Raw genomic sequence first — 20,766 nt, 5'->3', positions numbered from 1 at the left:
TCTGCATTTATACCCGAAAAATTTCGCGTATTAGGCAAAGTCGAATTCAGCTATTTATAATTGTTAATTACAGAAAAAAAATTCAATATGTTTAAGTTAATAATTTTTCTTTAGACAAGTGATAAGTTCAAAAAACATGACAAAACTAAATGAGAAAAAAAATTCAATAAATAAATTTTACTTTGCACAAAAACCCAACAGCAGAGCAAGATCTAACTGTCAAAACAAAACTTTTATGCAAAATAAGCAATAATTAAGACAAAAATTTCTATTCCAACTAGCGACATACACCTCGCTCGCTAACGCTCGCTTGTCATCTTATTTATTTCTCCTTACATATATATTTATTATTACACATTATTATTATAATATTTGAAATTTTATTATTTATTGAATAGCATCTTCATTGTTAAAATATACATATAAGTAGTATATGTACATATTAATATTAATTTTGTATATAATTGCATATTATTAAATTAATAATTGAGTTCTTTTGATGAATTTTAATCTAATTTTTAAGAATAATTTCAATAATTACATTTTTCGAGAAAATTTATTAAAATTGAATTATTGCGAGGATTTTATAAAAAAAGTTTTAAATAATTGATTTTTTAATAACAATTTAGATAAATTCTATTTTTAATATTTCAATTCTTATGAAAGTTTAATTCTTTTAGAAAATAATTGAATATTCTTGTAGAATTTTGTCAAAATGTTTTTAGATAATTAAATTCTTTTTGGAAATTTTATTAAAATATAATAGAAATACAAATTATTGAATTAAGAAAAATTTGTGAAAATAATCGAATTCTTGTGTTGGATATAATTGAATTCTTGTTATTTATAGAAATAATGGAACTTTTACAATGAATTTTATTAAAATTTTTTAGGAAACTCCAGGATGTCCTTAGTATATTTTTTTAACAATAAAAAATTATTGTTTAAACAAATTATTGAAAATTTAATTTTTCTTAACTTTTTTTTAATGTTATAAAAAATTGGAACTGCCCTTGATATAAAAATTTTAATTTGTAGTATCAAAAAAATAGTTATTTGTAGCAAATTCGAATTATTTAAGTCAAATGAATGGAATAATTGAATCTAATAAATATTGCTTTAAATCAATTAGGTCAATTACTTGATTCAGTAATGCATGGATTTTAATTCAAATAAATATTTATTTGCATCAATAAAATAATTTTTTTGCAACACTAACCTGTAAAATTGGATTTTACACACAGAAAACTGTGTGTAAAGTACTTCTTTTTATAGCGGTGTGTAAAGTTTTACTTTACACACCGCTAGCAGTGTGTAAAGTGATTTTTAGTGCGTAAAATGGTTACTTAACGTATTCTTGTGACTGTTTGATGAGAAACAATGAAGTTAAGCTTTTAAACAACAATTTGCAATCACATTTTTTTATTTTAGTTTCTAGAAAACTTCATTTAACAGTGCCCCCACTACACCTAAACTTACAGTAATATTGGCAATATTGCTGCAAGATTAGTTGTTGTAGTGTTGCAAAAAATTTCGTATGGCACTCGTGCGTAAATCAGATTATACTTGTGTGACTTGCAGCACTCGCCTTCGGCTCGAGCTGCAAACGTCACACTCGTATAATCAACGATTTTACGCACTTGTATCATAAATAACTATTTTAAAATAACTAAATATATATGGGACATTCCGCACGGACAAAATTAAAATTTTATCAGATTCGATTAAAACTTGTTACTCGGTGGTTTTTAGGGTCGCTGATTACGAATCTAGACTACCGGTCAAAATTGAGAGACCATCCGTTTTCAGGTGATTGAAAAACATTTTAAAACATAAAATGTATGGAAACTAAAATATTTTGCTTCTTATTTTTTGAAAGATGATAAAATTTTGAAAAGAACAAGATCTTTTAGAAGTGATTTGGCCAATATTTTATTTAGATATTTTTAAAAAATTGTCATTTTCAATGTCTTACAAAAATTTGAATAACTTTTAAAATAATGAACGCTTTTTAATGATCTTAAGCTTATTTTTTAGGTCATTTGCTACACTATAAGAATTACTTATAGGCATTAACGTGTAATTTTTTTCCTAGAAAATGCAGGCCGTCAAAGTTGGAACAAAAAAATTCAAAAAATTTGGAACAATTTTTCTGTACTAAAAACTATTTTAGAAAATATATAAAACATTATGTGCACGGAGAGAAATTTATAGTAGTGGGTAACATAATTGTGGTTAGGGTGACCATCTTTAATGCTACGTATACAGACAGCTATCTAGATAGTCACCGTTACCATCAATATCATCAGGAGTAACATCTTGGTAGTAAGGGGTAGCATAACTATATTTTTTTTAGCATCTGTGATGGTTGGCAGTAGCATAATGATAGTATCGTGTAACATCATCTTTTTAACATCAAAATCTGACTATCCATTTCTCTCAGTGTGGTGTAGATTTTTCAAGAAAATTTAATAAAAAAAATACGTTTGAATTTTAAAAATTATTTTTCTGTAAATAAGAATGTTTCAAATTTTTTATATTTTTTTGGTTCAAGTTTTTATTTTAGAAGTTATTCAAATTTTTGTAAAACATTGAAAATGGCGATTTTTTAAAAATATCTAAATGAATTATTGGCCAAACGACTTCTGAAATATCTTCTTCTGTTCAAAATTTTATCATCTTTAAAAAAATGAGCAGAAAAAAATTTTAGTTTCAATAAATTTTATGTTTTAAAACGATTTTCATTCGACTGAAAATGGGTGGTCTCTCAATTTTGACGGGTAGTCTAAAGTCACTTTTTAAAAATTCAAAATGGCGGATCCAATATGAAGAAAAAATTTTCAAATTTATCCTATTCCCTTAAAACGTGTTACTCGGGGGCTTTTAGGGTCGCAGATTATGAATATAAAGTTACTTTGTAGAACTTGAAAATGATGAATCCAATATGGTGGAAAATTTTTTAAATTTGATCAGATTTAATTAAAAAGTGTTACTCGGGTGTTTTTAGCATATCTGATTACGAATTTGAAGTCACTTTTAAGAAATTCTAGCTTCATACTGTTCTATAATGTAAACAATTTGTTATTATTACAGACTTTAAGCGAAATGTATCAAAATTGGACATTTTTTCAGTCATATCCCGCGTGGAAATGTAATAATGGGTAAAATCTAATGAACATTGGGTAAAATATTAAACAAAAGTAAAAACGATTTTACCCACAGTTTTCGACAATTGTCAAAATATGAGCAACTATTGCTCATGTCCCTTTCCCATGGTCCAAGCTAAAGATTTCTTCAAACCTAAGATTGGCAAAAACTTCTTAACTATTGGGAAATTATTAATATTAAAATTTTTTCTAATTTTTAACCATTGAAAATATCTGGAGAACCATTGGAAAAATGTTTATATTAAAAATTGTAGAATTTATAATTCATATACATATATATAATTTTTTCTCATTGCCGGGAACTTTTTTATGTTGAAGTTTTTAGAGCAATGCTAAAATCTCTCTAACAAACTGAAAAACATAAAATTAAAATGTTTTTGAACATTAGTTTAAAAGTCATCAATCAAGCATTGAACAAATTTTATATCTTGAAATTGTTTAATTTTTGCACAATTGCTAAAATCGAGCCAATCATTAAAAAAACATAGAATTTAGAAAATTTTAACAATCAATTAAATCTCATTAACTAAACAAAGAAAAAATATACATTACGCCTTAAAATAAGATTCAAAATATTTATTATTGTTAAATTCTTATCAAATAGTAAAGGATATTTTTAATCCTTAAATTTGCGAGATTTAAATAATATTCTAATAATATTTCAAATTAATTTAAAAATTATAATATTTGCCTTTAAATTGTAATGTTTATAAATTAATCTTCATTGCGCATATTAAATAAATTATATAATTAATGTTAAATTTTTTAAACTTATTTTTTAACGTGGTTTATCTTTTTTTAAATTAATTTTTTTTGTTTTTTTCTTTCCATTTGCTCGTCAGAATCTTCTCCATTTGTTGAACTGTCTGCTTCCGGGGTTTCAGTTTTTCTTGAACGTTTATTTCGTTTCTTTCTTTCCATTTGGTCGTCAGAATCTTCTTCATTTGTTGAACTGTCTGCTTCCGGGGTTTTAGTTTTTCTTGAACGTTTATTATTAGTTTTTGATCTAGGGTTTCGAATTGTTCCGCACATATTGTTAATAGCAGTATGATATTGTTGAACAGTGAATGGTTCATCTTTATTTGTCCTTTTTCTTGTAATGTATACTATACATAAAAATCAAAGAATTGATTTAATTATTTAAAGAAAAGGCGATCGTTAAATAAAAAAAGTTACTGTCTTTGGAAAATATTTTGCATAATTAAAAGAAATATTTTTTGCAACAATTATATATGTTTTATATTGATGCAGGGTTGCCACAGGTCAGGGAAGTCAGGGAAATCAGGGAAAAGTCAGGGATTTTTACTAAAAGTACTGCAAAAAATTGAATTTTTAAAATTCATGAGAAAACTTTGAATTTTTTTCCTTTTTGCCTCGTAAATTATGAAATTACCTCGAATTTTAATACAAAACCTTCAATTTTTTCAATTTCTGACAATAATTTCTTTTTAAATACTTAATTTTTCAAAAACTATCATAAAATTATGACTTACAAATTATTTTATAAATAATTTTTACAATTTTCATAAATACTAGATTGATAGAAGAATTTGAGTTAAAAATACTAAAAAAATTGGATTTTGGAAAAGTTACAAATGATTACAGAAATTCAATTATTTTCAAAAGTTAAAAAAATTCTTCGCAAAATTTCAATTATGTTCAAAAATTAAAAAAAAATTGTCGTCAAAATTTCAATCATCTTTATAAATAATAAAATTCTTCATCGAAATTCAATTATTTTTAAAAATTCTAATAAAATTCTTGTCAAAATTCCACAGGAATTCAATTATTCAATATTTAATAAATTTCTTTGAAATAATTCAATTATTTTCATAAGTAAAAAATTTTCACAGGAATTCAATTATTTAAAATACAAAATTTCATAAAATTTTTCGAAAAATATAAATTATATAAAAAGATTTTTATAAAATATTTTCATGAATTCAATTATTTTTATAAATAATAAAATTCTTCACCGAAATTCAATTACTTCTATAAACTTGAATAAAATTCGTTCGAAGAATTAAATTATTTTCAAAATAATAAAATTCTTCTCCAAAATTCAATTATGTTCAAAAAATTTTTAAAAATTCTTGTCAAAATTTCAATTATCTTTATAAATAATAAAATTCTTTATCGAAATTCAATTATATTTAAGAATTTTAATAAAATTCTTGTCAAAATTTTGTAGGAATTCAATTATTCAATTTTTAATAAATCAATTCAAAATAATTCCATTATTATAAAATTCTTTATGAGAATTCAATTTTAACAAACATTCAATTATTCAAAAAATTATTTATTTTTTAATTTAAATAATTGAATTTTTTTAGAATTTTCTAATAAAAGTTGATTTAAAAATGAATAAACAAATAATCGATTTATTATTATTTATAAAAATAATTGAATTATTGCAACGAATTTTATTACATTTTTTTTAAATAATTGAATTTTTGTGAAATTGTACTTCTTGTAAAAATAATTGAATTCTTGCGAAGGATTTTTTTAGGATTTTTGTAAATAATTAACTTATTTTAAAAAATTTTATGGCAATTTAAATTATTACAAAACATGAAGACGATCACTCCGGAGTGATCGTCTTCTTCATGTTTTGTAATAATATCCTTATAAGTTGTTGAATTTCAAAAAGGTTTAAATTTGAATATTTTGAAGAATTTTAATTCCTACCGAAAAATAATAATGATTAAATATTTATTTAAGAAAGAAGTTATTGATGTTTTTAAATAATTTTACAATTAAAAAAGTTTGTAAATAAATGTAATACAACATTTTTTTTGAGTATCTAATAATTTTTAGAGTGAATCAGAATATTCTTTAGAGTCAGGGAAAAAGTGAATTTTTTTTCTGGAAATCAGGGAAAAGTCAGGGAAAAATAAAATTAAATATTTGTGGCAACCCTGTGATGGAAATAAGTATACACTTGTAATAAATTATGAACTTACAGAAAACAGCTTCTCTTATATCGTCTGAAATTCCCTTTTTTTTCCCTTTCCCTAAGACTGTCAAATTGCATAATTCGTCTTTTCCCACCAGTTGCAAGAGTAATCTTCGAGTTAATTCTTTTGGATTATTTCGAAACCGCTTGATCATGAACAATTTTGACGACTGAATATATACAGGAAACTCTTTGCATAATTGGGTCATGTCCTTTTTTCAAATTAAGAAATTATTTTAAACATTAAAATTTTTTTAAATCGCATGAAGCATTTGAATTAAAAAAGATTAAAGTAAACGTTCTGATAAAAAACTTTCAAAACAGAACATTTAAAATTTATATACAATAATTTCTTCTAGAAAAATTGAAATTTAAAACATAAAAAATTCTTTGTATAAATACGAATAAACTGACTTGTGATACAATTGAATTTGAATTTGAAGTTTCATTGACCCTGTCATAATTGCATTGACTGCGAGCAAGTTCTGTTACACGTTCCAATATTTTTAACGTATCTTGAGTTACAACTGTATAAAATAATTACAAATTCGAATTAAATAATTAATTTAAAATAAGTGTAAGCTATTAAAAATTATAAAAGAACAACATGTTAATGTATTTTAAAATCAAAAATAAACAATTAATATTTTAGTAAATGAATTATTTATTTATATGAAAGATTTTTTAAGTTATTTCAATTATATGTTATTATTAATTAATTTATTATTAATTTATTTATTATTTATTATTTATTATTATTTATTATTATTTATTATTATTTATTATTTATTATTTATTATTCAACATGTCAAAATATCTTAAAAGCATAAATAAACAATTAATATTTTAGTAAATAAATTATTTAATTATTTGAAAGAGTTTTTAAGTTATTTCAACTATATGTGATTTTACCTAATCCGTCAAATATATTTATCACGTTTGAAGAAACACTTCTGGACTCTTTGACATTTTTTTTTGGTTTAATTTCTTCATCTGTACTATTAGCTTCGCTTTCGTCCTGTATTTCCTTATATTCCATAGGTTCAATAGTTTCCACTTCTTCTTCCTCATTCCTTTTCTCTTCGATTTCGTCCTCTCCAGATACACTTTCCTTCCTATCTGTATCTTCTTTTCCTTTCTTTTGGGTCTCTTTTTCTACATTAATTTTACGTTTAATTTTTTTCCTTTCTCTTTCCTCATTTCCTTTAATTTTCTTAATTTCATTTCTTATCTTATTTTCTTCTTTCTTTTTTTCATCTTTTTCAATTTTATCAACTTCATTGTTAAATTCTTCTCTGTCACATTTTGGTCCAGTTTTCTTAGTTTCCCTTATTTCATTTTTCTGATCTTTGCGACCCTTTACTTTATTTTTATCAGCTTCAGTATTGTCCCTTTCTATGTCCCCTTTTCGTTCATTCTTTTTAGCATCTTTCTTTTCCATTGTTTCTTTTTCTTTGATTGTTTCCATTTCACTATTTCTATACTTTTGATGTTTGCTATTTTTTTCCTTACTTGTTCCTGCTTTACTAGTTTTTTGCAGTAAATCGTTAATTTTCTTAATTCCTTTTTTCTGACTTCCTTCCTCTTCTTTCTCTTTGTTCCTTCTTCTACAAGTCTCACCGGTTCTTTTTTCAATACATTCTTCTTTCTCAATTCTCTTCGTTCCTCTTTTTTCATTATCTGAATCTTCGTTTTCTTTTTTCTGATCTATTCCAGTTTCATTTTCAGTTTCAATTTCAGTTTCAGTTTCAATTTCAGTTTCAGTTTCAGATTCAGTTTCAGTTTCAGTTCAATTCTATTTCTTCATTATCTTCATTTTTGCTATCTTGCTTTCTTTTTAATCCAGTTTCACTTTCTTTATTAACAGTTTCATTCTTTTTCTTTCCCTGATATTCGTTTTCATTCTTCTTTTTCGTAAATTCTCTATCCTTTTTCTCACTTTTATTTCTATTATCAATTTTCTTATTTATTTTTCTTTTTGTAATTCCTTGATCTTCGTTAACTTCTGGCTTCCTTTTTGTCGTTTTCAAATCTTTTTCCTTATTTTTCTCAATCTCCTTAATTATTAAGTCGGCTTGTTGATCATCTTTTTCTCTATCTAAAAAAAAAGTTTAATAAACTAATGGCTTCTAAACAATTAAAAGAAAACTTTGTTTATTTTTTTTTTAAATTCTAAAAAATTATTAAACAATTTCGAAATAAGGGCTTTGATAAAATTTGCTTTAACATGAGTATGATTTTACATTGCTAGTAAAATATTAAAAAAAAATTAACAAATTACGCATTAAAATTATTTTTAATTTTTAATAATTAATTGAATTACTTTGAGAAGTCCCAGGAAGTGGAAGTTTTGTGGATATATACTTTTCCAAAGTTTTGTTAGTTTGTATCCTCATTTTTTTTTTTATTTTTTCAGCAGCTTTATCGATATTTGATTTTTCTTTAATGATCTTATCTATTTTTCCTTTTTTTGATTTTTGAATTATTTCTCCTTCGACAGATACATTAATTTTCTGAAGAAATTGTTTATCTTCTGAAATCAATAATATTTAATTAATTTTTATATACATATATATATATATATATATATATATATATATATATATATATTGTTACGTGAAAAGTAACTTACCTCTTAACATTTGTTATCCTCGTTTTAAATAAGAAATTCCGAAGAAATCTTATTTGGGAATGAGGAAAAAGAATCAATGAATAAAAGTTAAGAATTAGTTAAAATGAAATTTATTATAAAATAGTATATAATGATTTCTTGAAGTTCTTTATTTGTATGTTGCCGAGAGAAGACCAGTTCCAATAAACACCTTTAACAAATAGGCGTTTATTAGATATAGAAATTGTATCGAAAGAATATGATGAAAAGATTTAGTTAATTACCTTTATTGCTTCTTTGTGAAGCTGAAAACCCGTTCTCCGCTCGTGCGTCCACAGTCAGTTCAGATGCACCGCCTTTCCAATTTTTACTGCTTGGAGGTTTGACAATGGCTCGGTCACACACGAGATGGGTATTACTTAGACTGGGATAATCGTAGGTAACGAGTATAGATTCGTACTGACTACTGGTACAGAGATGATGTCGATCGCTTTGATTTAATTTAGATACTGACTGGATGCTGACTAGATACTGATTTTTGGATCCAAATTTAGGGCCTTATATACCCAGATCACATCCGTGTATCGACGTAATAGGGTTGTAAAAAGATTGCTCATTGATGGGTGTTTGTCAAGTTTGCTTGGTAACAGGTCTGGTCTAAGGTTACTTAGAGGTCACACACGTGGCATGTGACACCTCCCCTCTTAAATCAATCGCACAATTGAAAATTTGCGATTGAAGCTTCGGCAGAAGATTTGTCTAAAATTCTCGATATCGAAATACATAAGATTAACTTTCTTTTAAATCGTAGAATCGTAGAAAAAGAATTCCAAGAAAACATTATTCTAGTGTTCATTGTGAAGAACAAAATATTTTAGTAAATCGTAATACAATATGTTTGTTTAACATTATTGAGTAAAATCGTTTTAACATTATTTGTTAATTGAAAAAGTTTTGAGTAAGTCATAGAAAAATTTTGTATAAATCGTAGAACAATTTTTTAAAAATTTTGTATAAAAGAAAAATTTTGTTTAAATCGTAGAACAATAATCGTAGAAAAAGAAAAAATTTTGTTTGAATCGTAGAACAATTTTTGAAAACATTTTGTATTAAAAGAAAAATTTTGTTTAAATCGTAGAACAATTTTTGAAAACATTTTGTATAAAAAGAAAAATTTTGTTTAAATCGTAGAAAAAATTTTTTTTTTTTTTTTTTTTTTTTTAAAAATTTTGTATAAATCGTAGAATTTAGTTTAAATCGTAGAACAATTTTTTTTTAAAAAAAAAATTTTTTTTTTCTTTTTTTTTTTTTTTAAATCATAGAACAATTTTTGAAAAAATATTTTATGTAAAATAAAGTTGTTTAGTAATTGTTAATTAAAAATAATTTGTTTAATAATATTTGTTAATATTTTTAAATTATTCGTAGAATATTATTTGTTAAAAAAAAAAATATAATTATTAATAGTACATGATTATTTGTTAATATTTTGCAAAAAGTTAAAATTATTCGTGGTCTATTATTTGTTATTAGATCGTATTAGATCGAGTCGTACAATAATATAATTGTTCAATGTACATAGTTTACATTAAATGATTGAACATAATTTTTTTTTATATTTTATACATTATTTTTATTATTAGTCGTAGGGAACTAAGTATTGAAATCAAATCGTCAAATATTATCTGTTAATAACTCATAGAGCACAATTGCTTCACAGTGGTTGAGTAAGATTTATTTAATATTAATTGTTCATATTTCTTGTTAAAATATTTATTAAATTGTAGAAAAGATTTAAAAAAAATAGAAAGTTTATATATAATTTTTCCATCTTTTTTTTTCTTTATTTCATAAAGTCACTATTATAAGATTATTCGTAAAGAATAGTGAGTTTATGATTTTAATTAATTATCCTTTATGTATATATATTTTTTGTTTTGTTATTTATTTAATATGTAGTTATTATTATTTTTGTTTATCTAATGTTAAATTGAGAATAAATTGTTTTCTTCCCAAACTATATCTTGTAGTATTGCCCTTAATTCGATGTAACATTGTTTACAAAATAATGATCTTCTTACTACTTTGTATAATACTTCTTTGCATCTAAAGCAATCTAGGCTTATATTTGCACATGCTATTAAATGATCGTCTTGTCTCATCTCTAATTCATTGTCGAATAGCGGATAACAATCTTCGCAATATATTAACCCTTGTTGTTTGATAAATGTGTTTTTGGTTGTGACTTTTCTACAACATATATGTCGTATTAGTTCGTTATATAGTCTGTCTTGAAAAGCTGATCTAATAGGAGCTAATGTTTCGCTTTCATAAAAAGTTTGGTTTTCTGGAACCATTTTTTTTAATCAATGCTTTTCGAAGAATAGTTTAAAAAAAAAAATTTATATATAAGCAAAAGAAATTTTATTTTTTTATAACTTTCTTTAAAAGATTTAAACATATATTATTGATATTTTTATTGAATTCTGAATAGCGCTATAATTATTTCTGTTAAAAGTGTTATTAAGGTTATATATGTTATTTCTGAAAAAATTTTTTTATATTGTTTAAATGTTGTATTTGAAATTTTTGGAAATTCTGGTATATAATTAATTATTAAAGTTTTTGTTAGGTTATTTGGAAAGTTAAAAGAATTTAATAAAAGTGGCTTTTCTTCTAATTTATTACTTTGAATATTTAATTGTCTTTTATATGTTATTTTATATATGAGGGATTTATTTCTAAGAATCTTCTTCTTGTAAGATATAAAGAATAAATTGACATAATAAATGGATTTGTTTTTACTAAAGGAATTTACTAAATCCATGTATCATGTTTTTCTTTATAAAATCGTTTTATCAACTTCAAAATTTATTTAATAATTGAATCTCTTGCTACTTATAGATAAGAACATCAACAAATTAAAAATATTTATTCTTGTTATTAATTTTTAGTTTTGCAGCATTATTTTTTAAAAAATTTTGTAATTATTTTTATTTATTTATTTATTTATTTACTTTGTTTTACTGTAGAAATTGTAAATTTAAAAAATTTTAGTTTGATAAAAATTTTAATCTTTTATTTATAATATATCCGTGGAAATCTGGAGGAAGGTATTTTTAATACAGAAAATGACTTTGTAAATAATTTTTAAAGAATATTGAATCCCATAATCATTTGGAAATATGAATTAGTTTTAAATATGAGTTTGTATTTCATGTGTATCTCAGAAAAGATAAATTTATCGGTAATTATCATTTTCAAAATACATTCCTCCTAGGTGAGGAAAATGGGTATTGCTAAATAAGGATTGGTGAAAAATAGAAAAAATATATGATTAGTACTCCTGTTGAAAATATATGTTCTGCTTCTCAGATCTGAAACGAGAAAAAATTATATTAGATAATTGTTTTATATTTGTTAAGTTAAGAATTAATTTTTGATTTCTTTAATCTATTAATATGGACTATTAAAGGTTTTCCTTTAAAGTTAATTTTTACATTACCTTTTCCTAATATTTCTAAAATTTCATAAGGACCTGAGTATTGGTTTTCTAGTTTTTTAATTTTTCCTCCGTTTAATAAAAATACAAAGTCGCCATTTTTTATTTCTAGGGGATTAATTTTTCTATCATGATAAAATTTCGATTTTTCCTTTGCCGAAATTAAATTTTCCCTTGCTTGTGCTCTCATTTCGTGTAATTGTGTAACAAAGGTAGTTAAATATTCATCGTATGTTTGTAATTTTTCGTTTTGAGAAGGAGATTCGCTAGAGGGTTCACGAGCTAATTTTCCAAAGACAAGTTCGTATGGTGTGCATTTTGTTCCTTCGTGTATGCTAGTATTGTAGGAAAACATTGCTAATTCTAACCAATCGTCCCATTCAGAATTTTTCTCAATAAATTGTTTTAAGTATTCTGCTAAAACATGATGCGAACGTTCGAGTGACCCATTAGATTGAGGGTGAAAAGCTGTTGTACGAAATTGTTTAATTCTAAAACGTTTTGCTAATCTTTTTAATAAATTGCTCAAAAAGTCTCTTCCCTGGTCTGTTAGTACGCCTTTAGGTGAACCGAATATGCAAATGAATTTTTTCACGAATGCGTCTGCTATTGTAGCAGCTTGATGATTAGGTAAAGGGATTGCTAAAGAGTATTTTGTGAAGTTATCTTGAATTGTTAAAATGTACGTGTTGCCAGATTTAGTTGGAGGGTTAAAAGGTCCTACAATATCCATAGAAATTTTTTCAAAAGCAGTTGTAGGTGTGTCTGTGATAATCATTGGATTTTTAGTTTTAACGCGAACTAATTTCTTTAATTGACATTGTAAACATCCGTTTATGTATTTTTGAATATCTGTTTTTAAATTTTCCCAATAATATTTTTGACGAATTCTAGCTAAAGTTTTTGTTACTCCCTTATGGCCTCCGATTGCCGATGAATGATTTTCTTCTAATATCTGTTGTCTAATTTCTTTGTTAGGGTATTGCGTAATCCCATTACAAATTATAAATTTTGTTTTAGATTTTGAAAAAATATCTTGAATTAAAATTTTAATATCTTCCCAAGGAATGTGATTAATTTGAGATGTTTTTGCTATACTAATACTGCAAATGTTTAGTTTATCACTAATTGAAAGTAAAGAGTTAAAACATGATTTGATTGTATTTAGAGTATCAGTTAAGTTTTCTTTGACATTTTCTTGAATTGGAAGTGCAAAATGATAATATTTTCCCTTTTTAAATTCTTTTACTAAACCTTTTTGTAAATTATTAAATTTGGGTAGAATTGATTTTTTTGTTAAACTTTTAGATCCATTGTCGAGAGGGGTACCGTTAGTACTTACAAAATATAAATAATTGTCTTTTCGCATTGTTAATTGGTCACGACATTCTATCAAAATTTTATTACTCGTAGATTGTTTTTCTTGAACAGGAGGTGCTTGAGTAATTTCTTCTTTTCTTCTTAGATTACGCCCTTTGTCTTTGTTATTTTCTTCAATTTCACTTTCTTGTATTTTATCTTTTTCTTCAAAAATTTCTTCGTTATCCATGGCGTCTTGAAAGATTTCATTTTCTTCTTCATAAAATTCTTCATCGAGGGATTCTTCGAATATGTCGTCATCTTCTTTTGAACTATCATCTTCTGTGGATGAAAAGTAAGTTTCATTGTCTTCATTTGGTTTTTCTTGAATTACGATTTTGTTTTTCTTCTTCCCCTTTGTCCTTTTAAGTCGTTTATTTCTTCTTAATTCATCGAAGTATTCTGGATCAGTTTCTTCTTCAGCTTCTGAGATTGGCTTCTTGTCTTTCCTCGGCCTTCCTCTTCTTTTGGTACCAACCTTGTCTTCTTGTATGGGAAGTTTATTTTTTAATTTTTTAGGACGACCTCTTGACCTCTTGATAATGGGCTGCAATATTTTTTCTACGTTTTCCGTAAGTTTTTCTTGAATTCCCGTTTCTTCTAATTTTCGTTGTGCCCTAGTGAGAATGGTTTTCCATTGTGTGTTTGTAATGTAATCACTAAGTATTGGGTTAAGAAGAGTAGTTAATAAGAGTAATAATGTAGATGTATTATTACTGTCGTGAATATTTTCACTTGATTTTTTATTATCCCCGAATGTTAAAAATGTATCATCGTCGAGCACCTTTTGATTTCTAAATAATTCTTCTTCGTTAGGAATTGGATTTCTTGAAAGAGCGTCTGCATTCACGTTCATTTTACCTGCCTTGTACACTACTTCATAGTTATATTCTGCTAATTTTAATCTCCAACGCGAAACACGTGAACAAGGATCCTTCGAATTTTGAAACCATACTAATGGTTTATGATCAGTTACTAAAGTAAATTTTCTACCGTATAAATATGGTCGAAAATGAGATACGCAAAAAATAATAGCTAATGCTTCCTTCTCGTAAGTGTCATATTTCTTTTCCGTATCGCTTAAGCTTCGAGATGCATATGCAATAGGCTTGTCTTTTCCTATTTTCCCTTGTGAAAGTATTCCTCCAATCGCGTAACCTGATGCGTCTGTTGTAAGCACGAAGGGTTGGGAAAAATCTGGTCTTTGTAAAAGAGGTTCTTCGCATAAATGTTGTTTTAATGTGTCAAAAGCTAATTGTTGTTTGTCTGACCAAATAAAAGGTGTATCCTTTTTTAAAAGTTGGTTTAGTGGATGTGCAATTTTAGAAAAATTTTCAATAAATCTTCTATAATATCCTGCTAATCCTAAAAATTGTTTAATGTTCTTTGTTGTTTTCGGTATAGGAAAATTTTTAACCGCAATAATTTTCCTTGGATCGGGTCGAACACCATTTTTATCAATAATGTGTCCTAAGTATCCTACTTCCGGTCGTAAGAATTCGCATTTGTCTGGTTGTAAATGAAGATTTGCGTTTCTGAGTCGTTCAGCTAAATTATTAAATTTTCTTTCATGTTCTTCGAGTGTGTCTGCGTAAATAACAATGTCATCAAGGTAAACAAAAAGTTCTGTTCCAATTAGTCCAGTTAATGTTAAGTCCATAAGTCTTTGGAATGTCGCGGGTGCTGTTTTTAAACCAAATGGCATTCTATCAAATTCATAATGACCATGAGGTGTTGAAAAAGCTGTCTTGTGTGAGTCATTGGGATTCATTCTTATATGATGAAATCCGGTTGCTAGGTCGAAAACAGAAAAGTATTTTGCGGAAGAAATTGAGTCAAGTATATCATTTATATGAGGTAATGGATATGAGTCACCTATAGTTTTTTCGTTTAGTTTTCGAAAATCTAATACCATTCGCCATTTTAAATTTCCGCTTGAGTCAGGTTTTTTAGGTACGATCCATACCGGTGTGTTATAAGGTGATTGAGAAGGTTTAATTATTTTATTTTTTAAAAGTTCATTTACTTGTTTAGTTATTTCGTCTTTGTGAATTTGAGGAAAACGGTATTGTCTTGAAAATATTGGGCAGTCATCTGTAGTTGGTATTGAATGTCTTAAAATATTAGTTGCTTCTAAAGGTTCTCCAGGCATTTGAAATCTGTCAGCGTTATTTTTTATAAGATTTTCTACATGATCGTATTCGTCTTGGTTTAAATGGTCTAAACGAAGAAGTCGTTTTATTTCTTCTATTCTGTCTTCAATTGTCATTTTATTAAAAGTACAAAAATTTTCTGATATTAAAAAATTATTCAGCAAGTTATTAGTCATGTCATTGTTATCAAATTTTTGAGTTTGTGTGATAGATGTATAAGGGTTGATTTCTTCAAAATCTTCTAATTTAATTGTAGGAATTGAAATAGTGACTGAAGTTTCATTAGTGTTTGCAAATTTTAAAAATGTTTTATTGTCGTAATTTTTTACTACTGCGTCTCCGGCATAAATTCCTGAACCTAAATTCAATCTTGGTATGTAACCTTCATTTTTATTAGTTTCGTCAAGAAAAACTGTAGTTGTTATTATCGTTCGTGCTGGTATTGTTAAAATTTTTGTGGAAACAAAAGGATAAAGATTATTATCTATCTCTAAACATTTTGAAGTGTAATTAATGTTTACGTTATTGTCTCGAAAAAATTCTGTCCCTAAAACACCGTCTTCGTCTACTGGGACTGCATCTGGGATAATATTAAATATTGTTTGATGACCAAAAATATTTAATTTTATTTGCCCTAAAGTGTAAAGAGGTAAATCATTTATTCCGATTAATTTTAAAATATTTTCTGTATCAATTGGAATTCTTGGATCAATTGCTTTTAATTTTAATAAATTTCTTCCAGCTCCAGTATCTATCATCATTCGAGCTGGAAATTTTAAACCGTCGGCAGAGATAATAATTGAGGGAATTGTATTTGTTTGCGAATTGTTTAAAGTAATTTGTTCTTTTGAAACGGGTGTTTTTAAATTTATTCTACCCTCAGTCCACCCTTGCTGGGGGTTGAATTCAAGTTTCCCGAAAAATGAGGTTGTAGTTCTTGTGATTTTTGAATATGGTGTGATTGAGATTGTGATTGTTGTTTAGAATATTGTTGTTTGTTGTATGATTCTTCTCTTCTAGGAGGTCTAATTTTACATTCATTAATATAATGACCTGATTTTTTACAATAATTGCAAGTTATATCTTTTTTGAAAAATCTCTGATTATTATTATTATTATAGTTTTTATTATTATAATTATTATTGTTATTATAATCGTTATTATTATTGTATCGTGAAGTTTGAAAGTTTCTAGAAAGTTTATTCATAAAATTGTTAGAGTTATTATTTTTATTTCTGTAAAAATTGTTACCATTGTTAAAGGGATTTCTATTTTTTGAGAAATTTTGATTATTAAAATAGGGTTTTGAAAATCCTTGTGTTTGTCTTGGTGGACTGTATGTTTTATTTTGTTGTTTTGAAAAGAAACAGTTTTCTGTTTTATGATTTCGTCTCTTACAAATTGAACAAGGTAAATCAGAATCTTGTAAGGAGTGTATTTTTATAGCTTTATGATCCTCATTAATTTTGCTTTTTCGAAGATCTGAACTAGCACTTAAATTCCTTTCTATATCAATCGCGTCGTTTACTATCTCTCGGAATGTGGGTTTTTCTTTCATACGAATTTCTATTTCGGGTCTTAATCCGCGCACAAAGCAATGCTTCACGTCTTTTTCTAGATTTTCTTTAAAAACATCGTTAACTGCATTGTTATTACCTAACCTGTGAACATCTTCAATTTTATCGGCAATTTCTTTTATTCGCGCAGCATAAGATGTAATATTTTCCTTTTCCCACATATATATATTTCCTAATTCTCCCTGTAATTGGTACACTGTTTTAGCTGGCAAATATACGCGTTTCAATTTATTTATTAATTCGCCTACATTTGCTATTTGAGTTCCGTAAATACATTTTCGCGCATCCCCACTTAATTTTGCCCTTAATAATTTTGCTAAATTATTTCGAGCTACTCCTTCTGGAAGCATTTGCTCTGCTTCTAAACACCCTTCAATAAAATGTGAAATTGGAATGTTAGTCCCGTCAAACAAAGGAACTATTTCTAAAGCGTCACGTAAAGATACTTGTTGATTTGTTGGTAGAGCCATTTCGTTATTTTCTGTTAAATTTTCACTATCACTGTTCTCGTCGTGACTGTTTTCGTCGTCACTGTCGTGTGTGCTAATTATGGAATTTTCGAGTCTTTGTTTAAAACTATTTCGTAATGTAGAATTTAAAGAACCGTTATTTTCTAAAATTGTATTGTCACTTTCTTCGTCAGTTTTGAAAGAATTGTTATCAAATAATGAATGACAAATTCCTGAATCTAATTCGGATTTGCAAAAAGGGTTTGGATTTTCGTTAGAGTATCTAGGTGTACCAGTAGCTAAAGGTTTAAAATAGGGAATTCCTGGGTTAAGTTTTAAAGTAGGGTTTTCTTTGATTTTTGATCGAGTTGTATGTTTATCTTGTGTAATATTTTCCTTAGAAGTAGACATTAATTTTTAAAAGAAATGATTTAATCATTGGAATTGATTCTCTCTCGGTTTGTGTTTCAATTTTTTATTAAATTTTAGAATTGTTAATAATAAGAGTTAAAAATTGATTTTAAATGTTTCAAATTTTAATAGAAAATTTTAGAATTGTTAAAAACATGTATATTTTTTATATCTCAAAATAAATTTTTGGAAAAAATAAGAATTAGAAAAAATAATATCATTGATTCTTTATGGCTTTCCCGGCCGATGCACCAAGAAAAGAGGGTATGTTACGTGAAAAGTAACTTACCTCTTAACATTTGTTATCCTCGTTTTAAATAAGAAATTCCGAAGAAATCTTATTTGGGAATGAGGAAAAAGAATCAATGAATAAAAGTTAAGAATTAGTTAAAATGAAATTTATTATAAAATAGTATATAATGATTTCTTGAAGTTCTTTATTTGTATGTTGCCGAGAGAAGACCAGTTCCAATAAACACCTTTAACAAATAGGCGTTTATTAGATATAGAAATTGTATCGAAAGAATATGATGAAAAGATTTAGTTAATTACCTTTATTGCTTCTTTGTGAAGCTGAAAACCCGTTCTCCGCTCGTGCGTCCACAGTCAGTTCAGATGCACCGCCTTTCCAATTTTTACTGCTTGGAGGTTTGACAATGGCTCGGTCACACACGAGATGGGTATTACTTAGACTGGGATAATCGTAGGTAACGAGTATAGATTCGTACTGACTACTGGTACAGAGATGATGTCGATCGCTTTGATTTAATTTAGATACTGACTGGATGCTGACTAGATACTGATTTTTGGATCCAAATTTAGGGCCTTATATACCCAGATCACATCCGTGTATCGACGTAATAGGGTTGTAAAAAGATTGCTCATTGATGGGTGTTTGTCAAGTTTGCTTGGTAACAGGTCTGGTCTAAGGTTACTTAGAGGTCACACACGTGGCATGTGACAATATATATATATATATATATATATATATATATATATATATATATATATATATAAATTAATTTAATAAATTAAATTATTTATTTTTAATTAAACTAAATTTTAATTAACCAAAAAATATTTATTATTGAATTTTTTTTATTTATAACCAAACAACTTGAAAGTAAAAATAACTTAAGCATTAATAAAATAAAAATTTTAAGATTTGTATGTAATTTAGGACATTGTTATATTATTTAAAAATACTTTAGAACATTTTATTAGTTTGAAAATTATTCCAAAAAAAATTTCTTTTACCGCTTCGTTTGATTAAAGTTCCTTTATGTAAGATATTGCCATATAACACCTCAACAGAATCTCCTTCGTCTTTTTTCTCCAAATCCGTGGTCTCCTCCATCACTGTAATTTTTTTCGATTGGTCCCATTGCAATAAAACGAACATTTTTTCGAAGTTACTTTTTTGTAATTAACCAATTCTTCTGTCAGATGTACGTAAACAATAGACAATAGACAAACACATTTTAATAATCGCCAACTTCAAATTTTTTTATAGTGTGATTATTTTGTTTGGATATTTTGTTCTTTTCGAATAAATTTTAAATAAATCGCCAACTTCAAATGGTTTTAAATTGCGATTATTTTGTTCCGTTATTTTACTGTCTTTTTGAAAAGCGAAAGGAAAGCGTCAAAAATCAAAAATAAATGTTTTGATAAATACTCTTTAATACTAAATATTTTCTATTCTAATGAACTTATAATGGAACGACAATTAAGAAATTTGGAAGACTATACAAGAAGACATCAAAGGAGAATCGTTGCGGCCTTGAGAGAATCAAACTCTGAAGATTCAAATCATTCAAATGAATCTGACGATTCGCATTCTGTAAATATCATGTCAAAGATATTATGTTTTTTTAATTGTTTTCATATTCTATCAACATTTAAACTATTTTCTTAATTTCTATCAAATTTCTTTATATCTGTGCTTTATTAAGTCATGAAAAGTTTTGTATAAAAATTCATTTTCTCAAAAAGATGAAAACTAAAAAAGTAAAAAAAAGTGTGAGAAATCGAAAAATCAAAAACTATTTTACATAACTTGATAAATAAATTAGAAATAATAGATAAAATTTTACTAAACTTTAAAATACATTCGTCTCAGAAAGAAAACTTAAAGTCTAATATTAAAATAACTTTCACATAACTTAATTAGAAAAAAATCTTGAGTTAATTATTTATTAAAAATAAATATTTCTTAAAGTAATTAACAAAAATTTTTAATAATAAATTTCGAGGGAAAAATTGTAATTTAAAAATTATAGTATAATTTAGCATAAGTCTCACACAAATTTTAATTTTCAAAAAATTAATATTTCAAGTTTAAATGTTTCAAAGTTAATTATTGATGACTGATATTTCTCAGGAAACTAACGATGAAATTGACAGTGATGAGAATGACATTGATATCAACAATGATTTTGAGGAACAGATTATGCACGATATTTATTCTAACACCAGCGATTCAACAGACAACCAAAGTGTTGATTCTGAATCAGTTTTGGCTGACAGTAGCAGTGACAACAATTCTGATGATTCATTTAGTGAGGCTACAAATTCTTCT

The 20,766-nt window shown here is 26.0% G+C and overlaps 3 protein-coding genes and 1 long non-coding RNA gene across 4 annotated transcripts; all 4 read right to left on the bottom strand.

Moving 5' to 3' along the window:
- Window positions 1–3,965: 3,965 nt before the first annotated feature.
- LOC122507344 lies at window positions 3,966–6,654 on the bottom strand. The gene is made up of 3 exons (XM_043620005.1): window positions 6,538–6,654; window positions 6,131–6,335; window positions 3,966–4,273 (listed from the first exon to the last, which is right to left on the bottom strand). The coding sequence occupies exons 2-3, from the start codon at window positions 6,330–6,332 to the stop codon at window positions 3,966–3,968; spliced, it is 510 nt and encodes a 169-aa protein (XP_043475940.1). The 5' UTR covers window positions 6,333–6,335; window positions 6,538–6,654.
- A 361-nt stretch (window positions 6,655–7,015) lies between these two features.
- Window positions 7,016–9,650, bottom strand: LOC122507360 (myb-like protein X). The gene is made up of 5 exons (XM_043620021.1): window positions 8,756–9,650; window positions 8,447–8,656; window positions 7,976–8,221; window positions 7,636–7,830; window positions 7,016–7,278 (listed from the first exon to the last, which is right to left on the bottom strand). The coding sequence occupies exons 1-5, from the start codon at window positions 8,763–8,765 to the stop codon at window positions 7,016–7,018; spliced, it is 924 nt and encodes a 307-aa protein (XP_043475956.1). The 5' UTR covers window positions 8,766–9,650.
- LOC122507359 lies at window positions 8,904–15,913 on the bottom strand. Its single transcript, XM_043620019.1, has 3 exons — window positions 13,341–15,913; window positions 12,394–13,205; window positions 8,904–8,945 (listed from the first exon to the last, which is right to left on the bottom strand). The coding sequence occupies exons 1-3, from the start codon at window positions 15,862–15,864 to the stop codon at window positions 8,904–8,906; spliced, it is 3,378 nt and encodes a 1,125-aa protein (XP_043475954.1). The 5' UTR covers window positions 15,865–15,913.
- Window positions 15,914–18,568: 2,655 nt separating this feature from the next.
- Window positions 18,569–19,121, bottom strand: LOC122507340. Its single transcript, XR_006302111.1, has 2 exons — window positions 18,738–19,121; window positions 18,569–18,664 (listed from the first exon to the last, which is right to left on the bottom strand). It is a non-coding gene; the product is annotated as an uncharacterized LOC122507340 (long non-coding RNA).
- Window positions 19,122–20,766: the final 1,645 nt, after the last annotated feature.

The sequence above is a fragment of the Leptopilina heterotoma genome, unplaced genomic scaffold (assembly GCF_015476425.1).
Source record: "Leptopilina heterotoma isolate Lh14 unplaced genomic scaffold, ASM1547642v1 Lhet_462, whole genome shotgun sequence".
NCBI lineage: Eukaryota > Metazoa > Arthropoda > Insecta > Hymenoptera > Figitidae > Leptopilina > Leptopilina heterotoma.
The sequence above is the reverse complement of the archived record's forward strand: the minus strand, read 5'-3'. Positions and strand labels throughout refer to the sequence as shown.